This window comes from Malurus melanocephalus, unplaced genomic scaffold, assembly GCF_030028575.1.
Source record: "Malurus melanocephalus ecotype Western Australia unplaced genomic scaffold, MMel_1.1 scaffold_265, whole genome shotgun sequence".
NCBI classification, from domain to species: Eukaryota; Metazoa; Chordata; class Aves; order Passeriformes; family Maluridae; genus Malurus; species Malurus melanocephalus.
In genome coordinates this window covers 825869-842351 of record NW_026623497.1, presented here as the reverse complement: position 1 = coordinate 842351, position 16483 = coordinate 825869, and the positions used below count along the sequence as shown (strand labels likewise).

The window sequence follows — 16483 nt, the reverse complement described above, 5'->3', positions numbered from 1 at the left end:
AAAAAAAAAAAAAAAAAAAAAAAAAAAAAAAAAAAAACAAGCAAGCAAAAACATAAAAAAGGGGAACTTTTAAGATGGTATTCCAAGTCATGCTTTTTGTCATGTTAGGGTTTTAAGGAGAGCTATATCTATCTATATAGATAGATTGTTATATATATATGTATATATATATAATGCTGTGAGTGTTACTGACATGGTTTTGTTTAAAGTTGCTGCCTTCATTGCTATTGTGGCTTCATTCTCTTGTTCTGCTGGGGTGGATGAAGAAGGTTAAATAGAAACTATGAGGAAACATCTGTGTTCCTCTTAGACGGCATCTTTGTGTAGGTCTCCTGCCTTATGAAAGGTGGCATAAGTAGGAAACTTAATGGGATCAAACTGAGAAACAAGGCTGTGTTTTCAGAAGATGAACCTTTCTGCTTTTTCAGGAAGTAGTGACAGTCTCACCTGATTGTTTTAACCATCATCTGCCCTGAAGGCAGGAGACAGTTAGAAATAAGTTTTACTGCTTAGTTTTGAGGGGTTTTTTTCTGCTTAGGTATCTTGCCCTTTTTTTGGTAGGATTCACAGAGGAACAACCTCTATTACCCTTTTCACTCACATCTTCAGAGTTTTTTTTGATCTTTGAATGATAAAAGGAGTGATGTAAAAGCAATTGCATATTATGTTTGTTGTTAATCTAACCTTGGCTAAACATGGTGGAGATGAGTAACACTGTTAACAGACTGGGATTCAGATTGCAGTCTTGGTTTGTATTCACTTATGTGAATAATAGTGATGCAAAAAGATGACTGTGATAGAAAGATGAAGACCTTGAAATTGTTTGATTTTTTTTAAACCCTATTGAAGAAGCTGTTACTGAGCACTGAAGGGTAAAAAAATGGGTAATGCAGTTAAACAGGGAACTATTAGAAATATGAATTGTTTAAAAAATAACTATTAAGAAGCCTTGAATAAGAGTTTAATGTCTGTAATATTAGTACTTTTAAGTTACATCCSTTTGAGTGTAGTGTACTACTTAGGCATTCATGTAGTGTAGCACTTGTGTATCTTCGTGAAATGTCTTGCTTACTGAAGACATTCCTTGGGTTTATATTAAGTTTAGAAGCTGTATTTCAGTTGAAAACATAATGAGAAGAATCAGCATTAGTTATATAATTTGGGTTAAGACTTATTGTCTAGGGACTTGAAAAGAATCTCCTTGACTGAATAGATTTCACCAAAGCTGTGTGCCCAGTCTAAAAATCAGAGCTGGGAAATTCAGGATATGGGCATGCTGATAATTTCCCAGTAATGTGCTGGTGATTAATTTTCAAATTAGTGTAATTTTAAGGTTTATGTTGTGTWACTGCATCAACTCAGTGTGATCACAGAACTGTAGCTTGAGAAAGGCTTTTCTGTGTGCCACTGCTTGGGGAAGTAATGTAGTGCTGAGCTTTGGTTACAACAGGAGCTCTTATTATCAAATAAGTGCTCTTTTTTTTAGTACCAGCCATGTGGTAGGGCTTTTTTTTGCTTACTTTTGAAATTTTTTTGCTTTGTTCATTTTTTGAGGTAATACTCGATCTTGAGAGCCTCTAGTTTTGTTCCATGGAACCTTGTTGGTTTTGTTTGTGGATACTCTCATGTCAACACTGCATCCAGCTTCTCTTTCTACCTCTGGCAACCCTTTGCAGTTATTACTCTCTTCTGGTTTAGTGGAGCAATTGTTCAGAGGTTAATGCTGCTGGAATGTCTGGAGCAGCAGTTGACGATGCTGTCATCAGGCTTGCAGCATTCCCAGGAGTAGCAGGACTCCAGGCACAACAAGGTCTGATGAGACTCAGCAGAACTTTGGTGACTGTAAATTAGAGACCTTGTTGCTCACTTTGTAAGTATAGCTTCCATGGCACTGCCTAAAGTTGAACACAGAGTAGTAAGTAATTTATGTTTAACAGACTCATAAATTGAGTTTGTTGAGAGCGGGTTGTGTATTAGACACAGGATCATGTTAGAAAGGGTCCTTGGCTTTTGGCTTGAGCTGTTTTTGATTGACTCAGCTGTCTCATGAAACTTTACCTGAAGTGTCATGAGGAAGAGAAGAAATTTGTTCAATCTCTGAGGATATGTGACTGCTTTAAGGACAATCTAAGGAAATGGACTGGCTGTTCTCGGGATCCTGAGGAGTATAATGCTTCTTTGCACTTCAACCCAAATATCTTCATTAAGAGGAGCTGAAAAATCTTGCTAAGTAAAACTTCAGACATGACTAGGTGCTTTGCCCTGTTGGGAAAAATGTAAAATACTGTAAAAGACTTGTAACTTGTTGAGGGTGCCAGGTAGTCTGAACATCTTCTGTTGCTGTTCTGGAGAGGCTTTTTGTTATCTTATGGATTCACACCTGAGCTGACAGTCTTCGATGTGGTGAAGAAGATATTTTTGTGAAATAAGTTACTGTCTGAGTTTGCACAGTTACTTTTTTTTCCCCCATTCAAAGGTATAAAAAATACTGTCTTTACTAGGCCCATATGTGGGTAAGAGACCTGCTCATTTTAGGGTGGTATGAGGCAGAAGGTCCTCTTAAGGCTTTTAAGGTTCTCTTATTCACATCAAACCAAAAAAATGCCTCCTCAGTTTATGTTCATGATCATCATGGCCCATACTAATATCTGTTTTTGTATTAAAAATGTAGTCATTGATTGCAACAGAGCAGGAACCAAGTAAATGCAACCCAAATACCTAATCTTCACTTAACAAATTTATGTTTTGATGCTTGTTGGGACAGTCTCAAGCATGTCTGCAAGTTCACTTCTCTTTCTTCTTCTGGCATTTGTTTCTGCTCTCAAAAGCATTAACTCTCATATTAATAGWSRSATGTTTTAGAATGGTGGTTCTGATGTAGTGCTGTACAGAATACTTGTCTGTACAGTTAAGAAAACCAAATATATTGTCATTAGGCTTAAATTAGCTGTGCAGGTGTTTCTGAAAAATATCAAGCCTACAAATCAGGGAGGGGAAGATTTGAAGATGATAGGACTGTGAGTTGTGAGACTGTGAGTTTGCAGACAAAAACAACTTGGATCTGTGTTTTTSATTCTCTGTTTTAGAAGGTATGTGGAAAGGTTGCTCAGGATAAAAATGCTTGAATTTAACACCTCGAGCGAATGAGATCTTCATGTAAATTGAGAGCAATGATTATGATATTGCCACGTTTTTTCCCTAATCTTTTTTTTTTTGGTAGTAATGTGGAAGAAACTTGGTAAAACTTGTGCTTGTTTGTTAAGAAGACAGTCGTAAAGATCCCTTATTTTAGAGAAAACTTAGAATTTTATATGTGCAGATTGTACATCATTCCAAGATTTACATATATATATATATAGTCTCAATATGTGACCACATTTGTGATAAAAAGCTTTTCCATCCACTTACAAAGTATTGCCTCTTTTTGTTAAAGAGGGGATCTTGTGGACAAATAAAGAAAATTCAAAATATTGCCAAGAAAAATCTAAGAARAATAAAGCATAAATTTCGTGTTTTAGCTGGCACTCCCTTATAATATTGTCTGTGTTTTAGAATTGCTTCAGATAATCTGCTTGTCTGCCTTAAGGCTCAGTATAAATTGACTATTAATTTGGAAGGGTAGAATACCTCTGTTTTCTGTTCCTGATATTTCTCTGTATTTTCTAGGCACAGGAGGTGCCTTCACTTTTCATTTTTCTTAGCCCAAGTGAAATTCTTCCTTTTGAGATTAATGTAGACCCCAGACTGCTCAAAGTATTTAAAAATACTAGATTTTCCCATTAATTTAGAGCATTTGAGTTGGCTTCCAGGAGTGTAGTTGTAAGTTGAAGAGGTTTCCTTAATAGTCAGTTTAGGTCTGCTTTGGGGTAAAAGGTGTAGGAGGAGAAGCTGCCAGGTACAGGCACCTTTTCAGTAGTAAGTTTTTTGCCAGATGTTAGCTTAATKTWGATAAAATCAGGGTGCATTTTCTAGACTAACAAGAAACAATACAAAACATTGACTTTTATATGCTTGTGTATTTTTTGGTATGTATGTTTACTTCTAATGTATTAAATAAATCATTATTAATTTCAGAGTTACTTGATATTACTTGATTACTTGATATAATCAAAATTAATTTGCCTCTTTCCTAACATTCCTGCATTACTTATTGTGAGTCTCARTGTAAGCATATAACAAGGTAATATAGAGTGTGTTCTTTATTGAGATTAAAGTTAGTGGCTTATTGGGGTTTTTATATATTTTGTTCTCCAATTGTCTTTCAGAATGATTGACTGGCTCTCCTGGCCTCTGGCTCAGCATGTGGAAACATGGGTGATTGCACTGCTGAAAGGATTGGCTGCAGTCCAGAAATTTACCATTCTCATTGATGTTACTCTGCTGAAGATCGAATTGGTATGTTGGAAAAGAGCATTCAAAACTGAGGGAGAGAGAAAGGAATTGCTAACAGCTATGCAATTGAGTACCATCTTTTTTATTGCCACTGTAGTATCTTCTTACTCCCAAATATGATGTAAATGTATTTCTAGCTTTCACTTGCATGCAATAATTTTGTCTGTTTCAAATGATTGTGTGTTTGAAGATTTGTTTTCTATGTTTACTGAAATTTTACTTTGCAGATTTACTGAAATAAATGTGGGTTTTTTTAGGTCTTTAATCGCCTTTGGTTTCCCCTAGTGAGGCCTGGTGCCCTTGCTGTCCTTTCCCACATGTTACTTAGTTTCCAGCATTCTCCAGAAGCTTTTCATTTGGTGAGTTACTAAATAACTGTTTTTCAGTGCTTTGAAATGTCACTCGCTGTGTGATTTCTGAAATGGATGTAAAGAGCTACACAATTGATGTGCTTGGATTTTGTCTGTTGGAAGGTCCTAGAATCAGATTTCTGTGGTCACAGACTACTGAGCTTTTTCGCTTCCAGATTCAACCACTTCATATATAACTGGAAGCAAGCATTGTCCTTCCTTGTTTGTACCTATTTCTAACAGTAGGATCTGGGCACCACATTTTCACTGCATGCTTCTAGAAATCAGTTTTCTGTCATGTGAAATTGGCTGATAAAGTTGGGCTGCAAGTAGCTTTTCAAGGCCAGCTGTTTGGGGAAAAACAGATAACCAGCTATCTGCTGCACCTAACCCAGTCACCCTGAACAGAGACCAAGAAGCACTTCACTTCCAGAAAGTTGTGCTGGCTGGGTCAATGTTCATGGACAAGTTAAAGGACACTATTTTTAATGGCCCCTCATCAAAATTCATTTCATTAGTTAAGGCCATAGATAGGATTGTATGACAGTGACTRTATTAATACAGCAGGGTGTTACCATACTTGGTGTTCAGCTTGAAGTTTAGGAGAAATATGTCTGAGATTTAATTGTAACAGTTGGGCACATTGTTTCTAAGGTGTCCCCAAGGCACTGAAGGGATATCAAACCCTTTGTTTAATGTCAGACTAATGCCTTATGCCTGTTACATTGCTTTTTAATGATAGATGTGGGAAGTTTCTCTGTCCTCTCTCCACTGCCCTAATCTTGGCCTARGATAGAAATTTGAGTCACAAYTGAAAGAGSCAAGTAGCTTTGAATGTKCTCAAAACATAAATATTTAATATATTCACTGTCTTGCTTTTCTTCTTCTTTCCTGAGAGAGACAAAAGATTAGAAAAATGTAAAATATGAGATAGCGTATTCTAGAAAGAGGAATTTGATTTAACAAAGTAAATTTCTATTGGAGGCTGTGTGCTGTACTGCATAAATACTTCCCTTCYGGATTTCATGTCCATTTTAAACAATTTTCTTCACTATCACTTTTGTGCTACTACTATAATTTTGTATTCTATAATATTTTTTATTTAAAGTGTTTGTTTACTTTTTTACAATGAATGGCCTGATTGTAAAATGGTTGAATGGACATTTGATAAATAGAAATAAATTTACTTGTAATGCATCTGAGATTTCCTTCCCCCTCTTTACACTTGAGCATCGTTAGCATAAGTTAGTTGTATATTTTTATAGAAGAAGCAGTCTTGCACTTACGATGTAGAACTTACGATCAAAAATCTACTGATGTATGAAATTTGAATGCAACCTCAAGCCAGAAGTGGTAATTCTGTGTGTATTCAAAGTGTGACTTTCAGTATTATCCAGCCTGCAGCATTTGACTCTGTTTGACAGAACTGAAAATCTATACTTTTTCTRTTCTTCCCATGTGCTTTGTGTGTGCAGAATTATTGTATCTCAGAACTACTTATACAAATATGCTTCTTGGAGCTCAGTAGTTGCTTTCTCATTGCTATGTACCCACATTTATAAAATGGAAGATGGAGTTTTTTTATTGCAATAGTTTTCATTACTGACTTGTGGTTCAGAGAAGACTTCATCTTCTGTTTTTATTTTCAAACAATGGATATCTTGCTTAGTGAAGAACGGGGTTTGTTTATCAGACATAAAAATGTCTTTTATACTCACAGAGTAACCAATATTTGAAAAAGTGGCAAATCAGTATTTTGCACCTGGCCCCTTTTACTTTGGCGTTTTGAGCTATATGGTTCTTGTAACTGGTGTACTTTCCTCAAATTCCTATATTCTTTTAATTCCTTTTCTGTATTYCATATCTTTAGCTTAAAATTGTTTGATAGTAATTACTGTTGAGTAATTATTCTATCAGCTTCTTTCACAGTTTATCTGTTTTGATCACTTGGAAGCTGRCAAAGGCTTCTGAAATACTTTGGTTCACAATGAGAAATCTCTACTCTTTGGGAATTCCTTTGAAGTACATTTTTTACTTGATGTCTTAAGACTAATGTCTCATGCATTTATACATAGAGAGTCGKGCTGAAGAAGAGGAAGGAGAGAAGTAAACATTTCTGATTCTAAATTCTGACCCAATTTAAAATAGTCCTGAATCTGAACTAAGCCTCAAATAGATGACTTTSGGATCATAGTAAATGACATGGTCGTGGTTAATGGAGCTGAACTCCCTCACTAGGTGGAGCTGTGAGCCAGTTTCGTTCTTGTAGGAAAAACAGGAATGTGTTCATTGGCTTGTGATTMTGAGAATTAGATTCTGTTGAAGGAAAATTGAGAGGTTTATTTTAAAAACCRTATCAGTGAAATTAGAACAGGATGCTAAGCTGTAAGTGGCGGCACAAAAGCAAAATGTTTGATGAGTATTTCTGGACCCTTGGCTATTTAAAAGCTTAACTTGCACCTTCTAAGTTCCTGAAGTTCCAAAATTTGCTATTTGAGCTAAAGAGACCTTTCAATAATTAATTGTGCTCTTGAGAACTTTGATGTGTAAAGAATAATGAATGCTTTTCAGGTCACTGTTTTTCAATCACTTCTTACTTAATAACAAAAGATCTCCTGTTATTTGGCAAGTATAAACCAATGAAGTTGAATGAAGTTGTTTGTAGAAGTAAAACATAATGAGAAAATGCAGTTAACACCTTTTTGTTTGTTTCTTTGTTTTCCCATTCAGATTGTCCCACACGTGGTCAGTTTGGTTCACTCCTTCAAAAGAGATGGCTTGCCTTCCAGTACAGCCTTTTTGATGCAGTTGTCTGAGTTGATACACTGTATGATGTATCATTATTCAGGATTTCCAGAGCTCTATGAACCCATTCTGGAAGCTATTAAGGTACATTAGGAAAGTTAAGAGGGTGGAGTGTTTTTCTGTTTTCCCAGATACGAAGCTGTAGTTCCACAGGTCTAAATTCTTTWGAGCTTCCACGTGGAGAAAAGAGCTAAAAACTCTCATAATCACATGTCAATCCTAACTGTATTTGAAATATAAAATAAATATAAAGCATTGAATGAGAAGGTTTGGGAGAGGGGTGGGAACAAGGGCRGGGGGGCTGGGCTGTTGTGTCTCCTAGGCTATCAGGGACTGCAGCAAGACCTTGAAGGAGAGGGGAAGACACAATACTGTTGAATGGCAGGACCTATTACAGAAACAAATACAAAAACCTATTAAGTGTGTTAAATGTTTCTCTTGTAGGATATGCCCAAACCCAGTGAAGAGAAGATTAAGTTGATTCTCARTCAGAGTGCCTGGACTTCTCAAGCCAGTTCTTTGCCATCTTGTTTATCTAGACTTTCWGGAAAATCTGAAACTGGGAAGACAGGCCTAATAAATCTGGGAAATACTTGCTACATGAACAGTGTTATTCAGGCACTTTTTATGGCTACAGAGTAAGTGCTTCTTAATAGCTCTTTTCATTGCAAATTAATTCTTGCMGTTACTGCATTCTTGATTTTCACAGAATAGTACCATGTCCTGGGATGTCCTGGGATCTCTCAGCTTACTAGAACTGAGGGGTGTTTTTTGCATTCAGTTACTGATATGCTTTAAAGTCCTGCTCTGGAAACTGCAATTTTAGYCATTAAAAACCCTGATCCTTCTGCACAGTATCAAAAGATAAGACCTTTTTCCCTCCCCGTCCTTGCTCACTGCATATTGTAAAATTTTTTGGTGATGTTTTTGTTATAATCAGGAAGTTATTAAAAAATGTGTGTCTGTAGCTCATTCCTACACATTTAAATATTTCGAGAGAGAGGTGTTTTGCAGTGTGAGTTCTTAGGGTAATTTTGTACCTGYGCTAGATCAGAATCCCAGTATTAAAGGGAAGTGTTAAATGTTTTGCTTCCTTTCAATTTGAAGTAATTATCTGAGCTGCAATGATAGTTGCATTGTTAGAAGTCTAGCAAGGAAACTGATGTCTGTCTTTTTYGTTTCAGTTTTAGAAGACATGTTTTGTCTTTGAATCTAAATGGCTGTAATTCCCTAATGAGAAAATTACAGCATCTTTTTGCATTTTTGGCCCATACCCAGGTATGTCAATTTATTTCATCTGCTTTTCTCTAAGTCTAGATCTATATACCAAAATTAAGAAACAAACAAGATGCCAAGGAAGTTCTCTTGAGTSTATCAAGTATAAATATTATAGTTTTGTATGGGAGCAAGTCTGCCTTCAAATGCTCAGATGTTGTGGATGGACTTTGGGAATATACATTTCTCTTAAGTGGAAGATGTTGGCATTTTGTTGTTTTTATAGATAGGCAGTTGTAGGTTTTCTTTGAGAAGCAAGAATGACAAAAAGTCAAATAAGATCTGAGTTGATATATACGCTGATTTTATTTATCTTTCTAGGGTAAACGTAACTTCAGTGATTTTTACACTAAATTTTATTGTCATTCCAAGTCTAATGTGAACATTATTAGCTGTTCATAACATTCTGCTATAGTGCTAGAAAGACACAARACACTTCTGTTCTGTGTGAATAATAGCAGTAAACTCATGAAGGGGATGAGGCTGGATCAGCTTCAAAATAAATGGGTACTTATGAAGTACTGGTGTTCTGAAGAAAGWAAACAGGTTTTTAAACTCACCAGCAAGAACAGTAGCTCCTATTATACATAATACCTCGCTTGCACTCACTAAACGTTAATGTTTGCCAGCAGGATAAACTATTTTAATCTCTGTTTTAGAGGTGATTAGTGCAAAATTAATGGCTCTCCCTTCATTTGATTAAGTTGTTTAAATGTTTGTGTACCATGTGTTTCATTTAGCTACTCTTGGATAATGTAGTCCAAAGTTCAGTTGTTAATATTAAAATAACAAACCCAATTTGTTAAGTAGTTCTTATGTAACCTTGTTTGTCTTTATCTCACATGAACAGAGGGAGGCATATGCTCCTAGAATTTTCTTTGAAGCTTCCAGACCACCATGGTTCACCCCTCGATCCCAGCAGGATTGCTCAGAGTATCTCAGATTCCTGCTAGACAGGTATAGTTATTGTGCCATTAATGGGAATGAATCTACAGTCTTACTAAATAATACTGAACTCTTAGGAGCAGTTGTGTAAGAGTGCTTCAGTGGGGATCAGGAATTTTCAGTCTCATTCTTGTCTTGCTCTGGTTTCCTGTAGGCTCTATGAACTACTTTTCTTCATGGGTTTAATCTGTGGTAAAGTYTGGATGCCATCTTGAATCCACATAATTGAAAACAGGTTATGGTGGTAACAATGTGCCACTTTTACAAATCTAGACATGGGTGTTATGTTYGAGTCGTGGTCCTGTTGTTAAATTAATGTGGTTGCTGAAAGCAGTTTAGCTGTGCTTCTGGAATTTCATGTTGGTGGAGACAGCTGTATTTCATACAGGGCACATAAGTCACAAAGAGATGTACATGCCTTTATAACCAGCTTAGTAAACAAGTAAATTAACTGTGGCAGAGATAAAGCAGTAATACCTACAATTATTAATTACCCTCTTTATTTTTGGCTTGCTGASATGAGGCTTAAGCAATATTACTTTGATGCATTCCACTTCTGGAGAAGTTTATCTCAGTAGTGAAATAGTGTTCTCTTATTTTTCCCCAATGTCTTTCGTTTCATTTTTAGTTTGGATTTTTTTGTTGTAGTTTCTTAATTTTCCTGGCTGCAGAATTCTGACCTTTTCTTTGGAAATAGTCTGGCAGTTGATAAATAGTTACTTATTCTCTTACAAAATCTGACATACATGGCCAGTCAACTCAAGAGCTGRTTTATTAAGACAGTGGTAAATAATAAAAGCATTGTTAGGTTTTTTAATACTTGCCAGTTCTTTTAATATATCCATTGTGCTGTGTTACATATAATGAGACCCACAATAAATGCATTTGTGCCTCTTGTATTCTGTTTTGGATAGCATAGACCTTTATGGTTCAGCTTGCTTCGTATAAAAAATAACRAACAGATTTTTTGGTGTAAGATACTTTTAGCCACTTAACCATCTATATTTTTTAGCTCTGCTAGAAAATTGAAATAGTGTGGCAATATTTGGAAAATAGCATAGTTATTTGGATTTATTTTTATTTGTCCTCAGGTTGCATGAAGAAGAGAGAACTTTGAAAGCATTGTCTTCTGCCAAGAATTCTGAAAGTATAATGAATGAAGAATCCCAGGCACAAGAAGCTGTCCATAAAACACAAGTATTTGCTGAAGCACCTTGTAAAGGAAGTGAAGAAAGAACTCTGATAGAGAAGATGTTTGGAGGAAAATTGAAGACTAACATATGCTGTTTGAACTGCAAAAGTATGTCTCAAAAGGAAGAAGCTTTCACAGATCTCTCTTTGGCTTTCTGTCCTCCAACTTCCTTAGAGAATGTTGACCCAAAATGTATGGAACATTCTGAAGTGAAAGATGACTACATGGTGCAAAGCAACACTTTAGCAACCAGTCCTGCTGCAGAAACACCTGTCAACAATTTGGAAGTAAATCATGGATGTGACACTATAATGAATGAAGGAACCATAGAAGATTTTTCTAGTGAGCCAAACTCTGAGAATACCACAATTTCTGAACTCAAAGTTCAAAATAATGGGGATATGTCTCAGAGTCTAGTAGGTAAAAATACCCTGTCAGTTACAGACTTACTCAATTATTTTCTGGCACCTGAAATCCTTAGTGGAGATAATAAGTATTATTGTGAAAAGTGTGCCTCTCTACAGAATGCTGAAAAAACTATGCAAATCATTGAGGAACCTGAATACCTCATTCTCACTCTTTTGAGATTTTCATATGATCCAAAGTGTCACATAAGGCGCAAAATCTTGGACAATGTTTCTTTACCACTTGTTTTGGAACTGCCAGTGAAAAGAGCAACAAGCCCTTTAGCTGTAGTTTCAGGAGGCTGGTCTGTTGGTGTGGAGATTCCTGATACTGGAGAAAACCTTGCTAAAAAACTGAAGCCCTCAGGTGCGGATGAAGTGACCTGCCCACARTTGGTGCCCTATGTGTTAAGCTCTGTGGTGGTGCATTCTGGTGTATCCTCTGAAAGTGGACATTATTATTCATATGCTAGAAATGTTACTGGGTCAGGGCCTTCAGGGCTCTGCCACCAGTCTACAGCTCTTTCTTTAGTTTCTCCTCAGGATAAGTTGTTGACAGAGGAGAGTCCTTGTACTGTTGTAGAAAATGAGCTGGACGCTGAGATGCCAAGGGAATGGTTTCTGTTCAATGACAGCAGAGTGACATTTACCTCATTTCAGTCAGTCCAGAAAATCACCAGTAGATTTCCAAAGGACACTGCTTACGTTCTGTTTTACAAAAARCAAAACAGCACCTGCGGCTTCAACACCAATCCGGCAAATGGACTCTGGGTAAATGGAGACCCTCCTCTACAAAAAGACCTCATGGATGCAATTACAAAAGATAACAAACTGTACTTGCAGGTAAGATGGAAATTTTGTGTGAAGGGTGTCTCCTTAAGCCTCACAAGAGGCAGTCTAAAAGAAAGAACAAGGTAGCTTTTAAATGTTCTGGTATATTAACCTTATAAATCACTGGCTTCCATCTTGGTCTTGCTGGACAGGTTTTGTAGAAGGTTGTCACTGTTAGATGGGAAATRTCAAGGAAAATGGCATAAACTCGTTTCAGCTTAAACTTTTAGTGGAGATGCCTGTATAGGTTGTTAAACGGCTTGCAATTCCAGACAGGAGAGGCTTCAAACTGTTCAAACTTTCATTGCCTTTACGAAATTACAAGAGTGGCTTAAGCATACTKTAAAATTTCTACATGGTGTTCTTACTAATGCATTTTGATTTGTAGTGAAGTTTTATTTACAAAACTGTGTTTACCCAAATGCTGGAACAACTGAAATGATGACCAGATGTGTGTGACAGGATTCTGTTTTCCCTTTGCTGCCTMTGCTGTATCCTCTGTGGGACCAGCACTGCCAGCAGGACACTCCCTGTGGTCTGAGAATCTCACCTAGCTGTGGCAGCCTTTCTGTTTGCTGTTAGAAAAAGAGTGTTCTCCAAACTTCAGTATGTTTTTCTTTGAGCATTGCTGCTATTTTTGGATGTTCTAGGAGCAAAAGTGTGTTTTACTGTGTGCTCTTTGATGGGTTAAGCTGTTCTGTAAGGGTTATAGGCCAACTCTAATTAGAAGAACTAGGTAAATTTAACTTAAAAAAAAAATGAGCTAAATCTCACCGTGGAAAATCTGCTGCAGGTATTTTRCAACCGTGAACAGAACTGAGAGCTTAAATTGCAACTCTGTTGCTATTTTCAAGCTGCGTGGTTAAAAAATTTATGTCCTGTCTGTCTTTGGTTATGTGCCATRGYTCCTCTGGGCTTTCCTTTGGCTTCTGTAGCAGCAATCTCTGATCACAGAATCACAGAAGAGCTTGGATTGAAAGGGAYTTTTAAAGATCATGTTGTCCAGCCCCCTGCAATGAGATCTTCAACTAGACCAGGTTACTCAAAGTCCCATCCTGCCTGGCCCTGAATGTTTCCAGGGATGGGGCAKTTACCACCTCTCTGAGCAACCTGTTCCACTTCTTCACCATCCTCATAAAGAATTCATTCCTTRTATCTAGTCTAATTCTCTTTTAGTTGAAAACCATTACTCCTTGTCCTATGTGGTGGAATTTTTCTTTTTTAATTGTAATCTCCTCAAAATGAAAAATACTTTCCAAGCTTATAATTTTTACTTGCTTTTTAGGGTTTTTTGCTTGTTTGTTTTTAGATCTTTTACTTAACTTTCACCTTGGGATTCTTCAGTATTGGCTTTCTTTGAAGTGTTTTACTAATSTCAGGATTGCTGAGCTCCTGTCCTTTTCTCATTTTAATTGAGGCTCATTACAAGCGATCAGTTACTGTTTTTGTGAAATTAATGCTAATAGGGTGGTTCAATGAATTACATTATTCTAATTTTAGGATGCYATATTGGATTGTTGGTTCAGAGTTCTAAACTAGTGTTTTCCAGCTAAGTTAAGAATGTATTTTTCTGTCCTGAGAATGCCTTTACTTTTATAGAAGATGTGTTAAAAAAAACATCTCTATCTTACTGCTTTTGTTTTGCTATTGCATATCAATTTTCCACATGGTAAACTAAGATGTTTTCACTTTAAATAACTAAACCTGGGTAGCTCCTGCTCCATTTAAAACAAATTTTAAAACCCATTCTGGGAACAAGTGGAAAGCAAGAGGGGATGTTCTGCATTATTCTYAGTCCAAATAACTGGATTTACTATCAAGTTTTACTTACTGATTTGTTGGGATAAATATAATTAGTCTGAAAACATTCAATATTTTTAGAAATAAGGTGATTGCTTGTAAAAATGCCAATGCTAAACAGTTTGGTATTGTAGTTTTTCAACTAAATAAGCCGTTTATGCAAGATCTGCTATTTTAATCAAGATTTGTGGTTGATTTCTGGTACTAGAAGTGAATTTTTAATAGTTCCTTCTTATTCCTTGTAAATTTACTTAGTATTTGGTATGTCATACGGTTAGCCAGATGAATCCACATATTCCTGGAGATAGCATAATACTGTCTTCAAGAATATGGCCAGTGCATCTGTGTAGAATGTCCTGCAAATATCTTATATAGGTTGGAAAGGAGTATGCATTTCAGTCCTTAGTAGTGTACAACAGTTTCAAACGTAGGCTGGTTTTTTTGAAGAAGGCAAAGTAATTTAAATTTGCAAGGACTGTTTTTAGCACCTGTGAACATACATGGACAAGACTTAAGTTTAGTGCTTTTGTGGTCATATAATACAGTCAGGAAGAATTGAAGGCGTCTGAAACAGAGTTTTAGGAACTATAGCAAAGTTTGCTCCCATTGCCTCTGGGGGAGGTGTGTGGTGATGAAATGTCGTGTGAAGGAGGCCATTGGTATGAGCCTTAGCACTGCAATRCTTCAGTTTGTTTCCAGGTCCACTGTCTTTTTCCTGTTGGTCTTCCAGAGCCCAACACCTGCCTTCTGTCCCCCCATTTTTGAATCTCTTGGCCATTTTGAGAAAGATAGACTAAAAATTGCTGCAGGGTTTATTGAAATGGTTGGCCAGAGACAAAACAGTGCATGGTGTGTGTAATGAGGGGATAGCCTGTGCTCACCCACTTCTTAAGAAGCCTCAGGAACATTCAGCTGAAAAAGCAGCTGGTGGGAGGCAGGGCTTTCTCGTTCCTTCCACTTGTGTAGGTACATTTTCCAGCAGTTGACTCTGATTTTTATGAAGTGCTTGAGAGTTGCAGAGACTTMCTAATATTCTAACAGTTAGCATAGCAATAATACTTGAAATCTGAAAAGCTTCAGTGAATAGAAACTAGATAGCTTGTCCATCTTTTGGCCTTTTATCTGAGTATGTTGTTACGCTATGAAGTCAATTCAATGAAATGAAAATGTGTCTTTAAAGTAATTAACATTGATTTAAAGGTTTTGCCTTTTGATTTTGCAACCAAGAACAAGGGCATTTCAAACTTGCTATGATGAAAATTCATATGAAGCATGTATTAAAACCGGTTTTGTTTGCTTTTGTTCAGCAGCCTCATTTTTTAGCTAGCATCCCATAGTTTAGCATCCCATGTTGCTATAATTCATGAGTTAGCATGAACTCAGATGGATTTAAGTTTCACTTATGCTTACTGACAGTCAGCTACATTGTACACATTAGATTGGCTGTGGATATTCAACTTGAAAGTTCAGCAGAACTGTTCACTAGAAATTAGTGATGCTGCTTTAAAAGCTGTTTCAAGGGCATGAGGTTGTGCGTTGGTTTGGGGTTTTTTAATTGTCTTTATTCTTTCATTTCAGGAGCAAGAGCTTAGTGCTCGAACACAAGCACTTCAAGCTGCCTCAGCCTCTTGCTCTTTCCGACCCAATGGATTTGATGACAACGATCCCCCGGGAAGCTGTGGGCCCACAGGTGGAGGAGGAGGGGGTGGGTTCAGTACCGTCGGTAGATTGGTCTTTTGACTATGAAGACAACCTGGAATACACTGGTTCCAAAGCAGCCCAGTACTGCTGAGGACAAATAAAATACTGAACTCTGTCAGATATTGTACCAAGCTCTGAGACCTGATCCTTGTCCAAAAGCAAATATTGGTGTTTTTTTGGTTATGTTTTATTTGAAATAAATAAGTGCATAATGGAAAAAAACTACCTCTTAAAAGTTCAGTTGCTTTCATAGTAGGATATGCTTGCCCRAAAGACAGAAAATTRAGATTTTTAAGTAGATGCTAATGAYRTTGCATTAAACTGAACAAATGCACKTACATCAGTTTCTCTTRTCYTCATCCACTGAAGGAAGAAAGTTCATTTTTTACTCTGATGGTATTGGTTTATGTGGAAACCCATTTTCAGATAAAGGCTAAACTGCATCTGTAGTCTCTCACCCACTGCTTATTTTCAAATCCAGTACCTTTGTGTATTTTCAGAAATGATGCAATTTGTAATGAAGGCAATAACTTAAATGTGACATACAGTACTTTCCAGGTTAAAAATTATTCMGTTTATTTCCAGTGCAAAAGAAAAGAAAAAAATTATAAATATTTGCTAACTTGTTATCCAAAAAAGTGCATGTTGCATAGGAGCAATGTTTTTAAGTAGAAATTAACTTTGTAGCATTTCTAATTGTTTTGAGGATTTTAAAATTATTTCAGGGAATATATCTGCTGAGTATTGGAAAGGAAGAGATTCTGTATGTGCCTTGCAGTACTGTAACT

The 16483-nt window shown here is 36.6% G+C and overlaps 1 protein-coding gene across 1 annotated transcript in view; it reads left to right on the top strand.

The window, feature by feature from the left end:
• The window catches only part of USP38 (ubiquitin specific peptidase 38), an 18140-nt gene extending 2314 nt beyond the window's left edge, over window positions 1–15826 (top strand). The window contains exons 3-10 of the mRNA XM_057375934.1: window positions 4266–4395; window positions 4650–4751; window positions 7473–7631; window positions 7992–8185; window positions 8732–8825; window positions 9673–9779; window positions 10859–12206; window positions 15573–15826. Of these exons, the coding sequence (XP_057231917.1) occupies window positions 4266–4395; window positions 4650–4751; window positions 7473–7631; window positions 7992–8185; window positions 8732–8825; window positions 9673–9779; window positions 10859–12206; window positions 15573–15734 (2296 nt within the window). The 3' untranslated portion in view covers window positions 15735–15826. The remainder of the gene's footprint in view (window positions 1–4265; window positions 4396–4649; window positions 4752–7472; window positions 7632–7991; window positions 8186–8731; window positions 8826–9672; window positions 9780–10858; window positions 12207–15572) is intronic.
• The last annotated feature ends 657 nt before the right edge of the window (window positions 15827–16483 follow it).